At 42.7% G+C, this 19,452-nt stretch overlaps 1 protein-coding gene across 1 annotated transcript in view; it reads left to right on the top strand.

The window, feature by feature from the left end:
- The window catches only part of EFCAB6 (EF-hand calcium binding domain 6), a 249,820-nt gene that overhangs the window by 24,087 nt on the left and 206,281 nt on the right, over window positions 1–19,452 (top strand). The window contains exons 5-7 of the mRNA XM_034644165.1: window positions 1,203–1,414; window positions 11,514–11,602; window positions 16,973–17,039. Of these exons, the coding sequence (XP_034500056.1) occupies window positions 1,203–1,414; window positions 11,514–11,602; window positions 16,973–17,039 (368 nt within the window). The remainder of the gene's footprint in view (window positions 1–1,202; window positions 1,415–11,513; window positions 11,603–16,972; window positions 17,040–19,452) is intronic.

Raw genomic sequence — 19,452 nt, 5'->3', positions numbered from 1 at the left:
GCTGTCAGGAGCACCAAGCTCCAGTTGAAGTATCACCTCCTCCTTCTAAGCAGCTTTTCCTGAGACCTTCAGCCTGCCACCCCAAACCAGCCACTGTCTTTTCTCTAGTGTGTCCTGGTTGTATATGCCCCTCCCCGTGGAGGCAGTGGGCATCGTGAGCAAAAGGCATCCCCAGCACCCGGGGTAGCTTGACAAGTGTCAGGGAAGACAAACAACTTATGTCAGAAAGGTTCAATACCCAGATAAGAAATTCTCATTTGAAAGGAAATAATTGCAATCATCCCTCCCTAGCTCCTGCTTGTGAATGAGTTTATAAAGGATGAAACAGTGTTAAAGACATTTAATACACATCCAGAATTTACTACGTAAGACAGAGCCACTAAATAAACTGTGGTCACCAAGCCTTTGCAATCTTATAAATAGATGGAAGAGATTTACCAAATTACCTGTATTTTTAGCCTCCTCTCTGCCTAGTAGGTTATAAAATATCAAAATGGAGCGATCACATCTCCCTGCTTGTGAAACTGATCCATGCCATGAGTTGGCTTGTAGTTACTGTGTTTCCTTGTTTCTATGGCTGTTTCGTCTTAGACAGAGGGGAGGAAGGCTGGGGGGTATTGGCTCTCCTCTGGTGACACAGGGACCCCGGGACCTACAGCACCGTGGCCGCCCTTGGCTGCTTTTCCTCCCGGGAAGTGCAGGCCCTCCAGAAGCTTATTTGGTGCCTTTTAACCCTCTTTCATTACCTTCCAGGGGCTAGCCATTCTCCTGTCTTCCTTGTCTTAGAAAGGGAAATGATCTAGATTAAGAATTACATGTTTTCCCCTCAAAAATTGGCAAGAGGATGAAAAGTGAATATGATATTTTAAAGATTTATTTGAAATGATATTGTTCATGACTGAATTTTATTCCAAAATCCATGTTCTTTGCTTGTCATGACACATGTCCTATACAGGGAGGATTATCTTTGCTCCATTTTTTTCTTTTTACCGTTATTACTCTCATCTTACTTTGACCAGATTTCGGAGGTAAAAAATGACTGTAGATTTACCATTGCAAGTCGTGCAATGCTTAGATGTGTTAAGCGAAGTACGGTAGAAGAAATCGTGTTTTGGAAGTTTGTTGGCTTCTAGTCTGCGGTGAAGTGGCTTTTGGGATCTTTGCTTTCAGCACGTCTAATAAACAACCGTTGTCTTTTATAGCCACAGCTATTGCGAATCCAATACTGTCCTTCTTAGATGTTAAACGGATTTTATTTCAAAAAATCACCGATAAAGGAGATGAGTTGAAAAAGGCCTTTCAGCTGCTCGACACTGGTCACAACATGACAGTGTCAAAGAATGAACTGAGAAGCATTATCACAACCTTCCTGATGCCTCTCACGAGAGAACAGTTTCAAGATATCCTGGCTCAGGTACAGTACGCATGGTGACTTAGAATAACCCCACTATCGGGGCGCCTGGGTGGCTCAGTCGGTTAAGCGTCCGACTCTTGATTTCAGCTCAGGTCATGATCTCAGGGTTGTGAGATCGAGCCCTGGGTCGGGCTCTGTGCTCAGTGGGGAGTCTGCTTGAGATTCTCTCTCTCTCTTCCTCTGCCCTTCCCCCTCCCCTGAAAAAATAACACAGCTATGGAAAAGTTGGAGTCAGCTACTGGAGCATGAAATCTGTTCTGGCTTTCCCCTCGACAATTCCAAGTGAGCAGTTAAACTTTTGTTGATTTTTCACAATTCAGTGAAATTTCGACAGGTGTGGGATGATCAGCATGTGTGCGGGCCATATTTTGTGTGGAGTACTGGTAAAGCCATTTTCTTTAGTTTTTAAGGCTTCCATATAAAAGTGTTTGGTCGGCTTATATTTTGGAACCTAGTATTTTGGCATTTGTTCTTGTATCCAGTGGTTATTGAGCACCTGCTGTATGCTGGACCCAATGCAGAGCATACAGATGCGGGCCCAACCTTGAGGGGGTCCCAGCCCAGTGAGACATGTTTGGAAGTGTTGGTAAGCATGGGAGTTAGAGGAGGGAGAGTTGTCTAAAAATGGGGTCATGGTCCAGGAAGGCTTTGGGGACGAAGGGGTATATTCAGTTGCGTTTTGACTGAGGAGTGGGTATTGGCCAGATGAAAGGAGAATGGAAGGGCGTTATAGGCAAAGGGAATAATAGCCCAAGTGAAAGCTTAGATGTCCGAATCAGCACGGCATGTTTATTCAGGGAACTGGGTAGTTTATACCTGAAGCGAGGGGATACATGCAGATAAAGGGGCCAGTCCCAAAAAGTACCATATAAAAGAGTTTGGCCTCTGCCCTGGAAGCTATAGGGAGACAAGGAAGGGTTTGCAGCAGGGGTGATTCAGTTACTTGGGAGGGACACAGAGGACAGGCCCTTGGTGGGGTACCATACCAGGTGGCTGTCACTAGTAAACATTTGGTGGGTCTGAGCCCTCGGGACCTTTAAAAATGGTATACACAGTATGGTAGGAATGAAACACTCTCAGAATAAATCCGTAGGGATCAATATAGTAACACCAAAGTGGAGAAGTTGGGTGGGAATATCAGTAGTGTGCCTTCTAATCCAGTAACGCAATAACTAATTTGCACATGTGCTTGCGCGCGCGCGCACACACACACACACACACACAGAGAGAAATCAACATATTTTTACTCATTCATTACTTCTTAATCAGTCTGGCATTTCATAGCATTTAAAAGTCGGTTTCCTTCTAGAATTTGTTGACTATCTCACTCCAACCCAGTTTGCTTACTTTTACATCAGGGGAATTCTGTGTCAGGAAAACAAACAATCCAGGGGATTTCAGGTATTCCTGAATTCCGGTCAACCTCAGGGACTGACTCTCTCCTTTCTTTCACTGATTTAGGAAAAAAATATTTGTAGATCTTTTTGTTGTTTCTTCTTGAGCATACCATGGTGGTGTTTCAAGGATTTCTCTTTAATTTGCTTTTTCACTGAATTTGAGGTTCGTAGCCATTATTTTTTAATATATATATTTTATTTCATCCTCCCTGAGAAATTTCAGTATTGTCTCTAGGTCCCTGAGGCTCTGTTCATTTTTTCAATCTTTTATTTCTAGTTTTCAGATTGGATAATATCTATTGATCTGTCTTCAATTTCAGTTATTTCTTCTTCGAGTCTCTGTTCTGCCATTAAACTCATTCAGTGAATATTTAATATTAGACAGTGTTTTTCAGTTCTAGAATTTCCATTTGGTTCTGTTTTATAATTTCTATTTATCTGCTTATATTTCCCATTTTTTCTTCAACTTTGAGCATATTTCTTTTGACTCATTAGACATAGTTAAAAAGCTGCTTTAAAGTCCTTGAATGATAATTCTAATACCTGGGTTATTTCAGGGTTGGGTTGCATTGATTTTTTTTTCCTCTTAACAATCAAGGGTCACATTTTCCTGGTTCTTCATATTTGAGTATATTTGGATTATATCCCAGACCAGTGCTGTCTAATAGAAATGTAACATGAGGGGCACCTGGCTACCTGTCAGTGGAGCGTGTGACTTTTGATCTTGGGGTTATGAGTTTGAGCCCCACATTGGGTGTAGAGATTACTTAAAAATAAAATCTAAAAAAAAAAAAGAAATGTGACTCGCATTTATAATTTAAAATTTTCCAGTAGCTGCATGAAAAAAATTTAAAAATATTAATTTGAGTAATATTTTTATTTAACTAATATATCTAAAATATTATCTCATTTCAATGTGTTATCACTATTAAAAACTGACAAGAAGTTATTTTGCATTCTTTTTTGTGTACTAAGTCCTCAAGACCTGGTGTATGTATTTTTTTTGAAGATTTTATTTATTTGTTTGACAGAGAGAGACACAGCAAGAGAGGGAACACAAGCAGGGGCAGAGGGAGAGGGAAAAGCAGGCTTCCCGCTGAGCAGGGAGCCCGATGCGGGGCTTGATCCCAGAACGCCAGGATCATGACCTGAGCCAAAGGCAGATGCTTAACGACTGAGCCACCCAGGCGCCCCAAGACCTGGTGTATACTGTACACTTACAGCTGACATCAGTTCACACACTAAATTTCCATCGGAAATACCTGATGTCTATTTAGATTCCACAAAATTTATAATAAAACACTAGATTGACATACTGAGTCGTTCCAAATGTACTTAAAACTTTTCCAATCACTGAATTAATTTTAAAATTTAAATTAATTAACAATGATTAAAAAAAGTTCAGTTCATGAGTTGCCCTAGCCACATTTCGAGTGCTCAACGGCCACATGTGGCTCTGGCTGTGCATTAGACAGTATAGGGCTAACCATTATGTGGAGACTGGATTCTGTTATATTCCTCTGAAGACTGTTGACGCTTCTGCTCCGGCAGGAAGTAACCTGCAAACTTTGCCTCACCTGCGGTGGGTGGTTGTTTGCATCTCATTTTGGCTCTTTTGTCTCCAGGTGGGTCCTTTTTTGAGCCTGTATATGCCTGCTCCAGGAGCCTGCTGGAAATTTGGATAGAATTTATATGCAGAAAGTGGGTCTCCTTTTCCGTCTCTTCTCTTCAAGATTTCCCCCATATCCTTAGCGGCTGTGGTTGCTTTCGGTTCTGCGTGCCAATTCTTCGGGCCGAGAGACGGTGGGTTTTCTTTTGGAAGTTTTAGCCGCTCTGTGCTGGTGGGTGACTGTGGCTTGTTCTCAGGCTCAAAGCCATTATGAACAGGAAACCCCTTCCATACTCATCCCTCCTTCTGTGTTTTGAATTTCTCCAAAGTCTTCCTGTTTTCGTTCACTCTCCAGGGCCTTTAGATAGTTACTGTTTTGATATTGACCAGAGTTTATACCTGTTTTCTGTGGGAGCGTGATCTGTTATCAGCTGTCTCTACCACAGCCTCTTCTGCCTGGTCATCTTTAAAAACCAACCACAAAGTTACAGAGAAGTTGGAAGTTTAGTGGGAAGAACAAGTTTTTTTTCCCCTGGACCATTTGGGAGGAAGTGACTCCATCACCCCAAATATTTCAGTGTATGTGTCCCTCAAACAAGGATAGCATTCTACATAGCTACAGTCTGACCATCAAAATATGGATGTTAACATGAACTCACTGCTACCATCTCAGCCCTGGGACCCAACAAGGTTTTGCCAGGCATTCCATGCATGTCTTGTATGATCCAGGTCAGATCACGAATTCCAGGTGCCCTGCAGTGTAGACCAGTTCTCAGCCTTTCCTTAGCTTTCCTGACCTCACCACTCTGAAGATCGCAGAGGGTAGCGTGTCCCCTGTTTGAATTTATCTGAGGTCTCCTGATGTTTTTCAGATGACTGGGTCCAGGCTTGTGTCTTTGGCAGGGGGACCACAGAAATGCTATATTCTTCTCCTTATTAACTTTATTAGGTTGCACACGATTGTAGTTTGTCCCATGACTGCTCATGTTGACTTTGACCACTAGATTAAGATGGGCTCTGTCATTCTTTCTCATGGCAAGGGACTCTTTATTGACCTTGTAATTAAAAAGCATCTTGTGGAGAAAATTTGCAACTCTGTAAATATCCCATTCCTTACCAGACTTTCAGTTTAGTCATTTATCATTTTTATATTTGCAGGGACTCAAGATTACCTATTTTCAGTAAGTGGTTATGCTTCATTGTGTTCATTACGTATTTTGATTTTGAAATTGTCTCCAATTTGGCTAGTAGGAGCCCCTTCAAGATGGTTTCCATGTGCCTTTGATGTGCCCCCATCATTCCTTGAGCACCTCCTTGCTTTCTGATATAAGATATTCTGAACTCATCTGTACTTTCCTTGTTTCAGTCCTGAAATCATCCATTTCTCCAGAGAGCTCTAGTACTTTTCAATGGAAGGACGTTCAGAGTCCGGAATCTGGGCACTGAGGCTGCCCATTGCCATAGGGATGGCACTCTAGGCCTCTCTCACTGGGTCGAGTTCCAGGGGATACGGCCCCTCCCACAAATAAACGTACATTTGCATTTACATTTATTTCTATATCAACCTCTCCCTGTATTGAAAACCATGAGTTCACACCAGTACTGCCAATTTTAATCCTATACCTTGGGGTTCTTTCCAATTTTCTTGCTTTTCATATTTGTAATTACCGTTTCAGACAATGAGAAACTTGGCTTCTGTTATTCCTGAGTATATTTACTTACTCGATCTGTCTCCCTAGTCGTGATCATCTCCCATCCCCAGTGCCCTGCCCCGCCATGTGGATGCTGTCTTCACCCCACTTGGGTCACATCCCACTCTGGACTCCCATGGCTTTCCCCAGCGTGGCGTTCGCTGTTTTCCTCTGCCCCATCAGACTTTAGGACTTGTTAGGGGACAGGAAAGAAGGGAAGCGGGAAGAAAGAGGAAGAGCTTTTCTCCTTTTTTAAAAAAAGTTTCCCATTTATTCACTTTAAAAATTTCACAAATAATACATATTTGTGATTTCACATGTCACTTTTTACTGTATCTACATTTTTATGGGAAAATTTAGTAAGATATAATTTATATATAATAGGGGCGCCTGGGTGGCACAGCGGTTAAGCGTCTGCCTTCAGCTCAGGGCGTGATACCAGCGTTATGGGATCGAGCCCCACATCAGGCTCTTCCTCTATGAGCCTGCTTCTTCCTCTCCCACTCCCCCTGCTTGTGTTCCCTCTCTCGCTGGCTGTCTCTATCTCTGTCGAATAAATAATAAAAAAAAAATCTAAAAAAAATAAAAAATAATTTATATATAATAAAATTCACCATTTAAAGGTTTAGAAGTTACTGGTTTTCTGTACATTGAGGGTTGGGCAACCATCACTAGTTCCAGAACATTTTCATCACCCCAAAAAGAAACCCCATCCTCGTTAGTAGTCACTCCCCATTTTCCCTTCCCCAGGTCCCTGATAACCATTAATAGACTTTCTGCCACAATAGATCTGCCTCCTCTGGACATTTTGTATAAATGGAATAATACAATACATGGTCTTTTGTGTCTGGCTTCTTTCACTTAGCATCATGTGTTCAAAGTTCATGCATGTTGTCGCATGAATCGGTACCTAATTCCTTTTCATGGCTGACTCACATTCCATTATATGCCTAGGCCACCTTTTGTGTTTTTAGCATCAATTGACGGACCCTTGGGTTGTTTCCACTTTTTGGTTTTTGTGAACAATGTTGCTTTGAAAATTCATGTACAAGTTTTTGCGTGGACATAGGTTTTCCCTTCTCTAAAGTACGTACCTAGGAGTGGCATTGCTGTGTCGTATGGTAATGTTCTCTCTCGTTTCAGGTTTTTATTTGAATTCCAGTTAGTTAACATACAGTGTAGTATTAGTCCCAGCTGTACAATTTAGTGATTCAGCACTTCCATACAACACCCAGTGCTCATCACAAGTGCCCTCCTTAATCCCTATCACCTGTTTCCCCCATCCCCCCAGACAGCTCCCCTCTGGTAGCCATCAGTTTGTTCTCTATAGTTTAGAGTCAGTTTCTTGGTTTGTCTCTTTTTTCCCCCCTTTGCTCATTTGTTTTGTTTCTTAAATTCCACATATGAGTGAAATCATATGGTATTTGTCTTTCTCTGACTGACTTATTTTACTTTCTAGCTCCATCCATGTTGGTGCAAACGGCAAGATTTCATTCTTTTTTGATGGTTGAGTACTATTCCATTGTATGTATTCGCCACATCTTCTTTATCCACTCACCAATCTATGGATACTTTGGCTGTTTCCATAATTTGGCAGATACTGCTGCTATAAATATCAGGGTGCATGTATCCCTTCAAATAAGTATTTTTGTATCCTTTGGGTAAATACCTAGTCGTGCAATTGCTGTATCAGAGGATAATTCTATTTTTAGCTTTTTGAGGAACCTCCCTACTGCTCTCTACAGTGGCTGCACCAGTTTGCATTCCCACCAACAGCGCACGAGGGTTCCCCTTTCTCTGCATCCTCGCCAACACCTGTTGTTTCTTGTGTTGTTGATGTTAGCCGTTCTGACAGGTGTGAGTGATATCTCATTGTGGTTTGATTTGTGTGTCCCTGATGATGAGTGCAACTGCTAATGTTCTCCTGCTTTTAAAGAACACTTGTCCTTGCAAACATTGCATCAGTTTCCTCATAAGCTTGATTTAACTGATACTTTATTTATACCAAATGGAGAGTTAAGATATTTTTCCTGCTAATGTCTCCCTATATTCATGATCTAATGTTAATTTAAAATTTTGACAATCTTCCCAAGCTAATCAACTATGCAGGAAGAGGAAAAGTACAGAAAATGTGAAATGTGTATCCGTTTTTAAAAGCTACATCTGTTTTTAAAAGAAGTCACTGAGAACTGGAGAGCTTCAAAGACTTTAAAAAACAGGTCCTGGTAGTCTATCTGAAATAATAAGCATGGGTTTTCTAGAACCTCAAGCTCCCGTGACCCGCGTGTAAACCAAGGAGGCTGGTACGTGATGCATTTTCAGGAGGCCAAGTTCACAGGAACGAAGGGCAGGGTTTCTCTTTCCAGTAGCTGGAGTTCACAGTGTGTGTGACTTTTCTAGACCTTTTACCAACAAATCATTTCCAATAGTGAATGTAAGCCTAACTGGAAACCTATAAAACTGGTAAAACACTTCATGGGAATTTCGCACTTAAAATTAGAAAAGGATTTTCCAGTTACAGTGAATTCAGTTCCGCTTTAATTTTATTTTAAGAACCATGTCAAGAATGTTTGAATGTCAGAGTGTTTTGATGATTAATCAGGGCATGAACGATGAGGCATCGCTTGTAATCTGCTCTGTACCTTAGTTTCCTTGAAATTCACAGTAACATGAGTTTTTTTAAAAATGGGGCCTCAGTCTCTGAACGTTAATAAAAATTTTATGAAAGAAGGTGAATTGGCAAAGAGATTCCAGAGAAGAGAAGCATAGCTCTGTTCTGGTCCCAGTGGTTGTGCCAGGTTGGGGAAAGAGATGTCTTTGAAGACGCTTGTGAACACTATGGATACGGGTTTAATCACCACCCTCCTCCACCCCAGTCTAAGAATTTGCTTTGAGCGATTCATCTTTGGGTGGTTATGATTCTTAAACACTTCTGCCAGAATCACAAATATTGAAAACGTGAGTTCTTAGCAGAGCTTCTTTTAGACTAGATTCTTGGGTTGTTCAGGGGCTTAGCTTTGGAAACTGTACTTTGCAAAAATGTACCTGCCGCAGTAGAATTTTCATTAGACCATAAGTAACGATATGAAATGTGACAATACCTTCAATAGGTTGATGGACTTTCTCTCTCTCTCTCTCTCTCTCTCTTTTTTTTTTTGTAGGCAGGGTGGTTAGTGTAGGGAGAGGAACGTGGGCTCTGGGGGCACTTGATGGTAGTGGCATGCAGGGAGGCCACAACTCTGCTCCACGAAAGGTGGCAATGACCACACCCTCAGGACCTGGTTTTGGGGCTAGATGAGTTAACTCACGTAAAACGCCAACAGTAGTGCTTGTGCCCGTCTCCCGAGTATGAGCTCAGTGAATGTACATTTCTTCCCCTCCTCACGAGGTCTTACTACCAAAACCATGAGGGCGTCCCATCTTGGAGCAACACACATTCCCTGTTCTTGCCCTTCTGCTGTAAAGCTAGGGAAACTGGGAGGTCTACCCACAATTACATCTACTGAAAAACACCCTATCTGAAATAGAAATCATGGCTTTCCATTCCGGGACGAGCTTCATGAAAGCCCATCCTGTGAGCCACTGTCCCTCTGGTCCCATTTCCTAGTTATATATGTTTTATTTTTTATTTTTTTAAAGATTTTATTTATTTATTTGACAGAGACAGCCAGCGAGAGAGGGAACACAAGCAGGGGGAGTGGGAGAGGAAGAAGCAGGCTCCCAGCAGAGAAGCCTGATGTGGGGCTTGATCCCAGAACGCTGGGATCACGCCCTGGGCCGAAGGCAGACGCTTAACCGCTGTGCCACCCAGGCGCCCCTCTATATATGTTTTAAATAGTAAAAAGAAATGTGTCCTTTGGGGAAGACTGAGATAACCATGCTGGGCTTTGAGGCTGGAATTTTAAGGGCTAAGTGAACATCACACTTGATTTTATGGACATGGGAGCCATTCAGCTGTATGGGAAATGGTACTTTGCATATTTGCATGAAGCTTAATAAAACATATCTGTATTATTGATTATATATTTTAACTTTAGTTTCATAATCCTTTTTGGGGGAAATAATTATTTTCACTCTTAAAAATTTTTGACTTTTTATTTAGAAGTAATTTCGGGGGCGCCTGGGTAGCTCAGTCGGTTGAGCGTCCAACCCTTGGTTTTGGCTCAGGTCCTGATCTCAGGGTCATGAGATCGAGCCCCATGTCAGGCCCAATGCCCCGTGTGGAGTCTGCTTGAGATTCCCTCTCCCTCTGCCCTTCCTGCTCATGCTGTCTCTCTCTAAAACAAGTAAATGAATCTAAAAAAAAAAAAGAAGTAATTTCAAACCTCCAGAAAATTTATAAGAGTAAGAATAGTACAAAAAGTACCGATATGGTACAAACGATACCCATATACACTTCACCCACATTTGCCAGTTGTGAACATTTAACCTCATCCTACTTCTCCTGTGATCTTTTGTTATCCGTGTGTGGCATGTGTGGATGTTGAGAACAGTTGACAAGATATGTACAGTGTATACATAATTTTTTTCTGAACTGTTTGAGAGGAAGTTCCTTATATATTATGGTTATTTACTTCTAAATACTTCAATGTGTATTCCCTAAGAATAAGAACCATTCTCTTACATAATCACAGTACAGTTATCAACATTAGTAAGTTAAACATTGAGATAATTCTTTTATTTAATCTATAGTCTGTATTGACTCATGGGACCCAGTAATGTCCTTTATAGAATTTTCAATTTAATAATGGCTTTTTTCTACCTTAAAAGTATATAAATGTACAGAGAGTTCACATGACATTCAGAGGGTAAAATTGTGTTGTGGCTTTAGCCTCTTGGGGGAAAAATTATATGATATATTTACATACATACATATACATATATAAGATGTATGTTAGAATATATTTTGGGGGTGTCTGGGTGGCTCAGTCAGTTGAGCATCTGCCTTTGGCTCCGATCATGATCCCAGGGTCCTGGGATCAAGCCCCACGTCAGGCTCCCTGCTCAGCAGTGCAGGGGGTCTGCTTCTCCCTCTTCCTTTGCCCCTCCCTCCCACTCATTTTTTTCTCTTTCTCTGTCTCAAATAAATAAATAGAAAATATTTTAAAAAGAATATATTTCTACTAGTTTTACTTTAATTTTTAGATAGAACTAGATTTTAGAAAATGTTATAGTCAACTTATTGACTTTTCATTGTGCACAGACTGGCAACGGGCATTCTGGCTGCTTGTATCTGGTTCACTGGGGATGCATGTCAACCCAACAGCTGGGTGAAGTGGTGTGTTTGCTAGAATGCCCATCCCACTGACAGGATGCAGCCTCCCATCACGAAAGCCCCCGTGCTCTCTACTACCTAGATCTGAATCCTCTAACTGGCCGTTGTTCTTCCTGTTTGAATGTAGGTCCCCCTCACCAGCTCTGGAGCCATTCCATATCTTGAATTCTTGTCCCGGTTTGGTGGGCTGGACCTAAATATAAATGTTATAAAGAGGTAAGTGGGTTTTTTTTTTCTGATATGAAAATGTGAAATTTGGAATGATAAGAGAGAGGGCACAAGGTCTGGAGAGATAATCATGTCAGCAGATATATATGGAAGAGGAGATGGCAGAGCTTGTCCTTATAGAATTTAACGTAGTTAATCCTCAGTCAAAAGGTTATTTAGAGAAGACTCTAACCTCTATGTAGGATATATTTCGGAATAAATATATTTCAGAATCAAAGAAATAATACCATATTGAAAATGGAAACATAACAAATTAAAACCAGATGGGCATATTTTATATGCACTGTATTTCAGATTTGGAAATACTAAATTTTAAATTTGAAGTAAGAATACAAAGATGCAAAATTTAAATTTGTTCATTTTAATTTTATTTTTCATGTCTTTCATTGGAAAGTGATCATGTTTTAGTAGCTAGAAAGGAAAGTTTTTTTAAAGATTTATTTGTTTATTTTAGAGAAAGCACACACGCACACACACACACACACACACACACACACATGAATGGGAAGGATAGAGGGAGGGGCAATCTCAAGCAGACTCCGCACTGAGCAGAGAGCCTGATGTGTGGGGCTCCATCTGAGGACCCTGAGATCACGACCTGAGCTAAAACCGGGAGTCGGACGCTCAACTGACTGCACCACCCGGGCGCCCCAGAAATGACATATTTTTAAAAGAGATTTTTGTATGAGCTCCTTTGTATCTCATAACTGTAGGGTATGCATGGGGCTCGTTTGCTTTATGAGCTGAAAAAGGAGAGTGTTAGAGTATGAACTGTCATGGCTCTCTCAGCTGGAAAGTTCTTTGATTCTAGTGTCTGATTTAGGAAAGACCATTTTAGTAAAAAGTTATTCACGCAGATTATCTGACTCTAAATGAATAAACCTCATTTTCCCGGGAATTGTGTAAACAGTTACGAGTTAAATTTGATCCTGCAAAATTAGCAGATTTTGGTACGATAGCTTTCATGACTGAGTCTGTCGTGGACACAGCGTAGGTGTCAGAATTCGTGCTTCAGGGCGGAGGGGGAACAGGGACGTGTTCAGCGGGTATAGGATGAGAAAGTTTCGGAGATGTGTTGCCCAGCAGTGTGAATATACTTAACACCACTGAACTGCACACTTAAAAATGATTAAGATGGTCAATGTTATGTTATCTGGGGTGGGGTTTTGTTTTTTGGTTTTTGTTTTTGTTTTGTTTTTTTTAACCACAATTAAAAAAAAAAAAGAATCAGTGCAGCAACTCCAACAAGAATGACAAAGTATTATTCCCTCGATGGTCCGATGGTCAGGGACTTCTCTGAGCTGTTTAAAGATCCGTAAGTGGCGGGCTGAGATAATCTCCAGGTTTGTTTGAAAAAATGACTGGTTGTTTTATAAACTGTATATTCATGCTCTTAACCTAAAACAGTCTCCATTTGTGAGAAGGTCGTTGGGTGGACAGTCACCTAAGTTGAATATTCTTTGTTGAAAAAGCTAAGCAACTAGAAGAACTGAAAGCAGGAGCGTTCTTTTTTTTTTTTTGTCTTTTGCTTTTGTTCCTTTCATTGTGAAACATCAGTCTAATACTTAATTTGAGATGAAAAGGATCACAAGTTACTTCCTTAAATATAAAAGGCTAAATATTTGAACTAAATTTGAAAGAATCAGCTCATAACTGACTTAACTCATGGGGCTGAATTGTCTTTACTGCTGGAGACAATGCCTTGTAGTGAGCGGACACTGCTCCTTCGGGTAATGTGGTGGGCTCTATCCATGGACAGCATTTCCTCCGAAAACAACTAAAATGACTGATAAAAGGTAAAACGTATGCATACATTTTCCTTCCCTAGTGAGCTGGCAAGAAAGTAAGTTCTTGCCTAGAGGCCAACACAAAATGGAGATGGAATCAGGAGAAGTGAGCATTCTGTCAAGCCAGCTTTTGCTGTGAGAGTGTTGGCTAAATCCTGGTGAATTTGTGTTTCAGTTTGGTTGGCTATTTGGAGTGAAGGGGACAGAGGACAAAATCTAGAAGGCCTGCCCAAGGTGGAGGGACCTAATAGAGGACCAGTACTTATGAAGCTGGGACGCCTGAACCCTCATGTGAGGATAGGTTACAAATATAAACCTGCATCCCAGAAGGGCACAAGGAAACCTTCCCGTTTCCACGCTGGTGTTGGGTGAATAGAGGACAATCTTGTAACTACAAGTCAGTATTTATGCAAGTCTGCTTGAAATGATGCTACCTGTATGGTCTGAAAAGTGTTAGGCTAGGAGTTTGCTTAGAACTGGTGCTGGCCTGGGTGTGCCCTTCTGCAGGGGACTATGTTTGCAACCCAGCCCTTAAATTTCCACAGGTCAAGTGCCAAGTAATATCAGGCCATGCACACAAAACACCGGAAACATGTAAGAGACAGAGGATGAGGACTGCAAACCAGCAGAAACAATATCCAGTACAATCAGATATCCAAATACATGAAATCCGGCAACTGTCAGATCTAGAAAACTATTTTAGTATGGTCAGAGAAGTGAAATAATAGACTCCATGGATAAATACGAAATAAGAGGCAAAAAGAAAAAAAGATTCGAAGAATGACAGAACAGAACTTCCAGTAGTGAAAGATATGATAATTGTGGATATAAAATTCAGTGGCTGCGTGGAACAAGTGGATGAAATGCAGCTTAAAGGAGCATTACTGGAGTGGAAAACAGGCCCGAAGCTGTTATCCAGAAAGCCACACAGAAAGGCAAAGAGAGAGAAAATATGGAGGACAGATATAAGAGACACGGAGGGGAGAGAGAAGGCCTAGGAGGTTTCTTATTGGGTTTCCAGATATTTAGGGGAAAGGATAGGGAAGGGCCAATATTCGAAGGGGTCTTAAGCCAGAATGAAAAGAAACACCTGTGTAGACATGTCACCGTGAGACGACAGGACACGGGCAGCAGGGTCAGCATCACAGAGAGCGGTAGAGGCAGTGAGGGGACGCCCTGGGGTGACTTAGGACCGACACTTGGACTGAAGCTGATGTTTCAGGTGTGAGACAGGAGGACAGTCTCTCCCGCACGCTGGGAATGAAGTATCTCAGCCTAGAATTTCTAAGACTGAGATCTCTTCCTGTGGGAACGCCGGGACCCTTTTCCTCTTCTTGCCATAGTAGAGGTTCAAGCACTGATGTCAGGCTGTGGCGACAAGGAGAAGCATGTGGCACCTTTGCCTGCCGGTGTTCAAGGTCACCTTTAAACCAGAGCCTCTCTTTCTTCATCCTGCAAAGCATGCCTCTCATTTGTATCTGTGTATGTGTACTTTAGGTGGGAGGAAAACACTCCCAGATGGACAGTTGGAAGCAACACAGGCAACAAGAGGGCAGGGAGTGTGGGGTTAGAGCCGAACACGCCTACTGACCTCAGGAAGCACTAAGGACTAAGAATAATGACGACTTTGGGAATTTAAAAATCGGATAGAATTAACATACACGACGTTAGCAATGTATACACTGAGAGGAGGGACTGGAATGGAATGTTCTAGAGTTGTTACCTTGTCCAAAAGGAAGATTAAAAATTTGATTCACTTCAGACTTGGAAAAATGCACAGGTTATAATTTCCAGAGCAACTCTCACAAGATTAAAAAGGGAGTGACTGATTCCCAAACTTACAGAGGCAAACAAATGGGATCATAAAAACGGGATTGACCAAAAAGAAGGCAAGAAGCCGCAGAACAGGCAGAATGACTAGAAATCCCAAGTGTGTTGGTAATTGTACTAAAGGTTCCACTTAAAAAGCAGAGATTGTCTGATTAGATAGGAGATAGTAAAATCCGCCAAGAGAAAAACCTAAACACAAGTTTATAGAAAGGTTAAAAGTAGAAGGATTTAAAGACACACCATTCCAGTGAATACTCATCTCAAGAAAGCTGGTGTGGCTAAGTTATTATCAGATAATAAGCTGTGTCTCCTCAGGGGAGACAGCTGTGAAGGGAAGGGGACGGGAGGGGACTTGGGCAGAGGCGCTGCCCTGGGGCTGGGGAGGTGAGGAGAGGGAAGGGAGGCTGAGATTGGGAGCGAGTGCGCTGGGCTCTGGACCTGAGCTGCTCTGTCTCTTCAGCTGATGGTGGGTACACAGGCGTTTGTCTGATTTCTGTTCTTGAATATCTTAAACATATGTTAAAAATAGTGTCTTGTGTCTATTCAATACATAATTAAAACATAAAAAATATTACATTTAATACAGAATCCTGGTGAGTTTCCACCTCCAGCTCGGGTACTTAAACTTCTGAGCCTCAGTTTCCTTCTATGGAAAATGAGGTTCATTTCTGCCTAAAATGCTCCGATCACTTCCCCTTACCCCAGTGTGAAGTCCAGATTCCTTATCATGGCCACGGCCCCACAGGGCTGGCATCTGCCTCCATCTCTGAACTCACCCCTGTCCCCTGCCCTGCAGGGCGGGCTCTGGTCCCCCTGGCCCGCTCACTGACATTAGCAACGCTGGGACGCTCTGAGCTCTGGCCCCCTCGGCTTCATGCTACTGTGTGCTCCCTTTGCTTTGTCCAGAGAGCCTTTCCGTCCAGTGGATCGCTCCTGGCTCCTCAGCCTGTGGGTCTCTATCAGCTTGTTCCATAGAGGGGCGAGCTCTGAAGCAGTTTATAGATATAAGGATAACGCAAGCCTGTGATTCTTGATGTTTGGCTTGGGTCATGAGATCGAGCCCCACTTAGGGCTCTCTGCTCAGTGCAGGGTCCCTTGGGAGATCTTCTCTCCCTTTCCTTCTGCTCCCCCCCACCCCATTCATGCTCTCTCTCTCTAAAATAAATACATAAATAAAATCTAAAAAAAGAAAAAAGTAGATGGAGCCAAGGGGAGGGTACACACATCCATCGTGAAGTCCTTTATGGAGTGGCTGAGAGTGCCCCCCAGAGTGGACTGGGAACCCCTCAGAGGTCAGGACAAAGTGCTGCAGCAGAAGGGCTGGGGGTGGGGCGTGACCCATCACCTCCACTTCTCCACAGGTGACCTTTGTCTCCCTGTCTCCTTGTCTGCAACCCAGGGCGATGATGGCCCCTGACCCACACAGTTGTCATGAGGATTAGATCAGGTGGGGCTCGCCATAGAAAGTGCTCATTAAGTGTCAGCTGTAATTAGTTCCCACGCTACCCTGGGAGGAATAAATGTTGTTATATTTCATCTTATGGATGAGGAAACGGAGGCATGGAGAAGCTAAGGACTTGGCCCAAGTCCACGTTGCCCGCAGGCGGCCGTGCCTAAGAAATACCTTGCATTAGAAAATACATAATTTAGAAATCCTTATCATTTTGATCTCTGCATGTCCTACATAAGCGTTTATTGGGTTAAAACATTTTAACAAAAAGTTTTTATTTTTCTTTTTAAGAGGAGGTGAGAATGAAATGAGTTGCAGTCGGACAGTGAAAGAACTTGAGACCCAAATTGGAGAAAAGGTAATAGAGATCTTTTAAAATTCTTCTCCCCCACCCCCTGCGTCAAAAGTCATTGTTAGCGGAGGTGGATGAAGCAGAATGAGCCACATCTTGTCGTCTGTGCTCTCCCGTCAAAGCCTGCTGACGAATAGATCCTGTAACAAGCCCGAGTGAAAGCTTGTATTCAGACGACTTGCACTGCCTCGCCTGGCGTCTCTTTGGATGAATGACACCAACAGAAGTCCTGGAATATTAATCGCTTTTGTATTAACTTTAGATCCCTAGTAGTAGGGCTGCCCTTTCTGGTTTTGTCTAAGACTGAAGCAAGGATCTCTTTAGAAGGAGAAAACTGCTTTTCAGCAGTAAGTGCCAGTCGAGAGCAGCCTGGTAAAAATAACCGGGAAAACTCAGAGTGATGTATATTTAAGTATTGAGTAATTTAGCCACAGAAGCTACTACATGTGTTTGGAATAGGAGCACATAGCCTCGTCCCTCTTTGCTGATTGTGGTTAGACATCATCGCCCACAGCTAGGGAGGGGGGAGATGCTCGTGGCTTTCAGGGGTTGGAATCAGACCCCTTTTAAAAATGCATTTGAGCCTGTCAGTTACACGAGCAGTCTGAGAATCATGATTCAATTTACTCGATTCAATATGTTGGTTTGAAATGTGACAAATTTTCTTTCCTTTTTGAACTCTTAGGAGATTTTCATACATTTCAAAATAAAAAATAGCCAGAAATCCACAAAACGTTTGTCTAAATTTCCCTGGCTGATGCCATTAACACCAGAAAATTCATCTTAATGTGATACTTTTTTAGCATTATATATTCCTAAAAATCTGGTTTCACTATATGTTAGTAAGAACCCTGGTGTAAGTATTTGCTTCTGTTATTGTAGTTCATGTGTTATTCTGTAAGAAATATGTAATATGATTGATATTATTTATGGTACGTCGTGGATTTGTCTCTTCCTAAACTGTGTTAATCATGAAATACTCCAGGGAAATTCAGCCATTTATGACAATCATCATAGCAACATAAACACCATCATTGATCAATAATGTATCATTTTAGTGAGTGTAGTGTGTATGGACCTAGGCTGGGATCGTAAATTACCAACAAGAAGGCTTCCATGAGGAAAGCTACAAGGGAACTCTACCGCTAGTCATCCCTTCATCGAACTCCTCTTTCATCCCAGCCTCCTCCCTCTCATTGTATCAGTGGGGGAAGCCCTCCCACTGGTTAGGAGTGAGTTAATCAGTGGGCTTACACAGTACAGCTTTCAAGCAACTTCTGGAGGAAAGGCTGAGGAGGGGTGATTGAGGAAGCGCTAAATCCCAGGGCAGCTGCGGGGGCGTGGGGGCGGGGGGATGGTTCTCGGCCATGCATTCTGGCCAGCATCAACTGCAGCCCCAGTTCGACCTGGGACCCCAACTCTGGGCAGGCAGGTGGAGTAGGACAAGACTGACCTTGGACTGTTAAAAAAACAAAACTCAGCTGAGTAAATTTGAAGACCTAATTGGCTTTATTAAGCGATTCATGAATTGAGCAGGATCCCATGAAGCCAAGTAGAGGGGAGGTGCAAGGAGCTGTACGAGGGGGAAGGATTTTATAGGGAAGGAGGCGGGCGAAAAGTTGTTCGCAAAAGGAAAGAAAGGACTGTTCCAGGCCAGGTCACCTTCCCTCGGTGCGGAGAGGGCCCACGTGATGAGATTACCTCATTGGTGGGGACCGGCGAATTCCAGATTGATTGGCTTAAAATTCCAGTCCTGGAGAAGCTGAAACTTCAATTAAGTCTTGGTTTGCCATGCTGCGGACAAGTGTCTCAAGTGACTCTGCGGAGAGCCTGTAGCTTGCTTCTTAATGGGACCCGGTCAGATCTGGGTTTCCATCTTGGAGCTCTGCCCTTTACCAGCCTGGCGGCCTTGACAAGTCCTCGTCACTGGGTTTCTTCATCCATTAGTGGGGGTAATAACACCGACCTGGAAGTATAACTGAACTCGGGTTCGCTGCTTGGGGTGCATCAAATTGAACACAACCTTTGATTACCTGTTACAAGTAAGGAGACGGAGATAGCGCTCTGTGCACTGTCTCCCGGAGGGGTTACTGCAGGAAGCTCTTATTCCTTGTAGTGAGGGCAGGGGCAGGGAGCTCACAGAGACACTTTTGGCTCAATGGCACAGGACTAGCTTGTCAACATGGTAGTGTGTACACCGGCTGTCCCCCCCCCCCCAAATGGCGGAAACTCTGTCCGAGGGAGGGGATCTTAGTATTCTAATGAGCTAAAGGTAACTTCAGGACCACTCCAGGCATCTGCGTAGGTCCTCAGCCCCAGTCCAGCTCAAACTGGCTCACGGAAGGGGCTGTCAGGCAAGACATACCTAGCAAGGGGCTCTCGGGTGAAAGACCTAGTTGGGCGTCTCCTTGGACGGAAC

The sequence above is a fragment of the Ailuropoda melanoleuca genome, chromosome 15, assembly GCF_002007445.2.
Source record: "Ailuropoda melanoleuca isolate Jingjing chromosome 15, ASM200744v2, whole genome shotgun sequence".
Taxonomy (NCBI): Eukaryota; Metazoa; Chordata; class Mammalia; order Carnivora; family Ursidae; genus Ailuropoda; species Ailuropoda melanoleuca.
This window is presented reverse-complemented; position numbering and strand designations above follow the sequence as displayed.